The following is a 4,914-nucleotide window of genomic DNA, read 5'->3' on the forward strand; positions in this document are numbered from 1 at the left end:
AGCGCTTTGCGCACATACCTTCTTATCCACCACTAAACATCTGACTTCTTGACAAAATGACATGAATGAACATGTCACTTGATAATCATGAGGAACTGTATATTATAATTATATGCTTAATATTTCTTCAAAATTCTGCACTTTTCCGCTGTTTTTTTTTTCGAACAACCACAGATGAACAGAATTTCGTGGGAAAACACCGTTTAAATCAGTGAATCAATCGGAAAAAACATGGAATTAAATACAAAACCCGCATTTTCTTGTATACACAATTTCAATTTATTTTATAAGCAACAGTTTATTATAATAATACATCATTTCTCTATACGAGGCTTAGCTTAGTTTTTTTTGGAAAGTAACAGATAAAAATATATCTGGGCCCGCGGTTAAAAATATACGAGCGCTTTTCATTTGTCACAAGTACATAAATATGATGGTTTCGATTTTGTTCCCATTCAGCATCTTCAAGGTAGGTACATCAATTATAACCAACAGTAGGCGATTTTAGGAAACTTTCCCCGCACGCTGCAAAGCCAAAGGTTCCTAATTTCCCACTAATGTTAAGTACATTTTCATTTGGTTGCAAGTGTGCTAGATAATATGTAACAAGATATGTCCTAGTCGATTTAATATGCAAACGCCCTCTTAGTGGGCCCTATGGGAAAGAAACCGTATAAAAAGTGCTAAGTGTGTGTTAAAAAGTCAAAACGGAGGTACAGAAGGTGCAAAACTTAATTTCAATTAAATAAATGGTGCTAACTTGCAACGAACCCTGTATCCATTTAGAATAAATTGGAGCTATCAAGGCGCAAGCATTTGATTATTACTGATTTTTTGTTTATTGCAGACTTTGGTCGAGAGCGCTCAAATGCCTTGCCTGGTATCTCTTCATCAGCTACATTATGTTATATCTATGGATAAATGGGCAACAAACTGCTGACTGCGAAACTTCCATAAAAAGCCCTCAGTTGAGCCAGTTTGGATCACTTTGGTCATCGACTTGTGTACTAAATGGGTGACTTGTGATCCAATCATGCCCACTTAACGCGGTCTAAGTACTTTCTAACGCACATTTACAGCTAATATTGCTAATCCTCGTCGCTTTGCTGGTCTCCTGGTCGGATTTGTTAATATTAAACTGAACCAACTCAGTTTAATTGTCCGCAATTAAATTAATTGACTGTCTCTGCTCTTATACCGCTCTGTTAGGCCTGTCTCTATTTCAGAAGTTCGTTTTGTGTTCAGTTTTAAGACGTTTTTCCGTTAAATTTGGGTTTTCAGATTCAAGCCTCAGATCGGTTTTATTGTGCTTGAAAGTCCTGCAGTGTTTTTGGTGGATTGGACCGGATTTTTCGAGAAATCGCAAAAAAATTCAGTTAAATCGGCTAAAGAAAGGTAGGGAGGGGCTCCATCTCCACTTCAAAGGCCCTTAAATTGTGAAAAACTCAATCACGAAAACTAGCGAATGCACTGAACTCATTCAACAAATATAATCGTCAGAAGGATGATTGTTTTAAAAAATCCTCCGCGGTTAATTCGACCTCGTCTTAAAGTTACCAAATCCGAATTAAACAAATTCTACCAGGCGCCCAGAGGAAAGTCGAGGTTTAGCGCAAATCGACGAATGTCGCAGTGGAATTAGCAACAATTTTGGGCAACTCAATGACACCAGAAAACCGTTCTTAATAGTCCGAGAACTAAACACGCTCTAAGGCTTTAGGCTACCAAAAGTACTGCGGCAAAAATTCCCTCAGTCCCTCAGCAACACGATTGTAATCAAGCTCTCTTTTAACCGACACCAACCAAAGAGTCCATCCAGTTAATTAATTAATATTATTAAAATTGTTATTGTTATTATTGATTGGAACTAATTATCAACGTGATTTGTGCAATTCAATGTTGAACAAATTTTATTAGGTGAACAGGAACAGAGTGCAGTGAACACGGTACTGTTATCGCCTTATCGCTAGAATGGCTGATAACGGTACCTCGTTGACTTCCTGCTGTAGTCGGCGGGCATATTCCCCATTCTCTGCAGGCGTCGCTTTTATGGAAATTTCCCAGCTCCACACACCATTCTGTACACTTATTCAACGAAAATTGACCGATTTATCTTGGGAAATTACGCCACATTCGTCCGTTAGTTCTTTAAAAATATTGGTGTTAAGTCGTACTTACCACTATCCTCTAACAGTATGATTATTATGCGCTTATTGCTACCTAGTAAACAATTGGGTACCATAATTCCCTTTACGTGGATCAACGGTGTGCAACTGGGATGTTTATTGAACAATGTGTATGTGAAAATGGAACCATGGATTTTTCTCATTTTTCTGCTTTTGCCTAAACATGGCAATGTTGCTCAAACATCCTCGAAATTGCGCACGTATTCCTTATGGCAGTGTTGCGAGTTTTTCCTCCACTAGGGTTAATACTGCAAAAGTTTCCAGTCATGTCTAAACCAGTCTTCTAGCAAAGAAGCATTCTTTAAGGGCGACATAATATATGCCATAGCAATTTACCAGAACCTCGTCCATCGCTCTCATCATGAGCTTTGGGAATAATTGCAGATTCTTAAAATCAATCGTTGAAATGGAGTCGATTATTTGCGGACTTCCATTGCCTTGCAAACTTCTCCAAAGTGCAAGCCAATGGAGGCCCAAACGATCGTTTTTTAAGCATCCACACCAATTCCCGTTTTCGTCATTTTAACAAATATACAACAATTGTGTGTTAAATAACAGTGCCTAACCTTATATGGAAACAGTAATATTACTTATAGCTAACATTTAGAAGGGATAAAGTGTGCCATTTAAACATGTACATTGACTGCGCAACAGTCGTAGTGCTAAATAAATGGTTTTATAAAAGATTCAGGTTCAAAGTATCTGTACAAAACGTCGGGAAATTCGGTGAAATAGTGAGGGATTGGAGTTTCACTTCGACATGTTTAATGTGACCGCAAAGGAAATTTGCAAGGTGGATTCAACTTTAACAACCTCACTAAAGACTTCTTTACCACTAATAAGGGTCGGATCATGTACAAAGGAGTATCACAAAGTGTTACTATAAAATATATCACAAAGTTTTGATCTGATTAACTAATTGAACCGACGAAAAAACGCTTTTCAAAAATAAGGTCGCGATAGAAGTTTTGATTTTTGTGAGGAGCATGAATCGTCCCAACTGGATATGGATTTTATTCCCGCTACCTACACGATAATATTCCTCATAAATGGCACAAGTTACTTATAAAAAGACATGGATTCAACACGGTAGTTTTTTATATACAAAAGCGCACATTCACCGGTATCTTCAAACTTGGGGGAAGATTTTCGCAAAACAAATCCCGATCATCAGCTTCAATTCAAATATTATCGCCTTAGAACAGGCAAAAATCGTTACAGAACACAGATAGAAACCCAGCAGATTAGCAGAAATTACATCTGCTGGTTGCTTACTTGAACAAGCGGACTTTTATTATTTTGCCCACACATGCTGCAACCCTCTGTGTGTTTAAAAAGCTTCCCCTCTTCAAAAGCAGAACAAATTCCGAGCTGTCCGTATTCTTCCTGCTGCCTAGACAATCTATATTGTCTATCCAAGCCGGTTGTTGGCTTTGAGTCTTCCTAAGGTCCAGTGGCGAAGGTTGAAGCTTCCAGTTTACTTAAAAAAACGCTTTTAAACCCTTATCCAGAAAAACTTTTGCTTATTTAATGTTGTTGCCAGTCACACTTTTTGGATAAACTCCTGTAGAACAATTGTGCAACATACCCAGAAAAAACGATCTAGTATCGGCAGCTTTGCCTTCGTTTTGGCGTCCCCTAGGAAAATGATTTCGGCTATACATCGACTTCATGGCAAACTTCCATGTAGTCAGGATGCAGCATGATGTCTTTGATCATGTCCTTCAGCATGGAGTACCGGATGACCATCGGGTAGATCTTGGCATTCGTATATTCAGTCTAAAAACCCGCAAAATACAGCCCTACCTTTAGCAGGTTGTACTTAGACAGTTGCTACCTTTAGTTGGCGAATCAGGTTCCTCAATCCAGAATACTTCTTCAGGAGTCTGTAGAGATCGTTGGTCATTTGCGTGTTTTCCCCATCAATTTGCGATGTCGTCATGTCTGCAGTTGAAACCAAAATGTTCTTGGGCGATTGATCTGGATTGAACTTACTCTCAAGACGTTCAATGCGCTCTTTCTTCTCGACCGCTTCTTCCGCCAGTCGTGTGGATGTTTTCACGCCTTCGCCCGATTTTTGCGTCTTTTCCATGATGGAACAGGCCCGGAGCACAAAAGCGGGCACGGTTTCCTGCTTCTCCTGCTTGGGAATATCGACCAAAGTCCAGTACTGCGTCTCCAACCGGGTAACATCCTAAAAACACACCGGAATCAGGGCATTAGTTAATTGGCACTCAATCATTAATACAAACGCCGAAATTTCGGTTACGGGAACGTGAAAGTCATCCAGCAGGAATTAGCCTGGATACGGTTAAGCAAACTGATGCAAATTTCGGGCGCCGGCAATCATTTTAGTCGTATGAATGTATCAAAGTTTTCAATTAGACGGATCGGGCCCAAGATTTGATTTAAAAGGGACAATTTGAATTTAAATGGGTTTTGTGGATTTACTATGCGAACCCGACAAAAGCGAAGTTTCGGACTTTTAATTAAATGAATTTCAATTTATTGTGCACAGTTTTAATGAACCGCTTAATGAATCGACCAGAAAACTGGCGTGATCTAATGAGGAAACTTCACTTTAATCTAAATGTATCTTCCTTTAGGTTTGAGCTAAGAAATAGTCAAGGGCGTCAATTCTCTATCCAACGATGCCAAAACGAATTCTCTGGCTCGAATGGTTCTTGAGAAACTTCGAAAAAAGCAGCGTTATGTTCAAGTGGATTTT

At 39.1% G+C, this 4,914-nt stretch overlaps 1 protein-coding gene across 2 annotated transcripts in view; it reads right to left on the bottom strand.

Moving 5' to 3' along the window:
• Positions 1 to 232: 232 nt before the first annotated feature.
• LOC109540150 overlaps positions 233 to 4,914 on the bottom strand; it is a 26,874-nt gene continuing 22,192 nt past the window's right edge. Inside the window, exons 5-8 of one of the 2 annotated variants that reach the window (XR_007281934.1) lie at positions 4,182 to 4,380; positions 4,024 to 4,130; positions 3,775 to 3,965; positions 233 to 3,666 (exon numbers count right to left, since the gene is read on the bottom strand). Coding sequence is in view for 1 of the 2 variants with exons in the window: in XM_048668261.1 (XP_048524218.1) it covers positions 3,843 to 3,965; positions 4,024 to 4,130; positions 4,182 to 4,380 (429 nt within the window). In the remaining variant the exon portion in view is untranslated. Of the gene's footprint in view, positions 3,966 to 4,023; positions 4,131 to 4,181; positions 4,381 to 4,914 lie in introns of both variants that reach the window. The other variant, XM_048668261.1, reaches the window with a different exon arrangement.

This window comes from Dendroctonus ponderosae, unplaced genomic scaffold, assembly GCF_020466585.1.
Source record: "Dendroctonus ponderosae isolate FM_Combo_2020 unplaced genomic scaffold, Dpon_F_20191213v2 Dpon_F_20191213_7, whole genome shotgun sequence".
Lineage (NCBI taxonomy): Eukaryota > Metazoa > Arthropoda > Insecta > Coleoptera > Curculionidae > Dendroctonus > Dendroctonus ponderosae.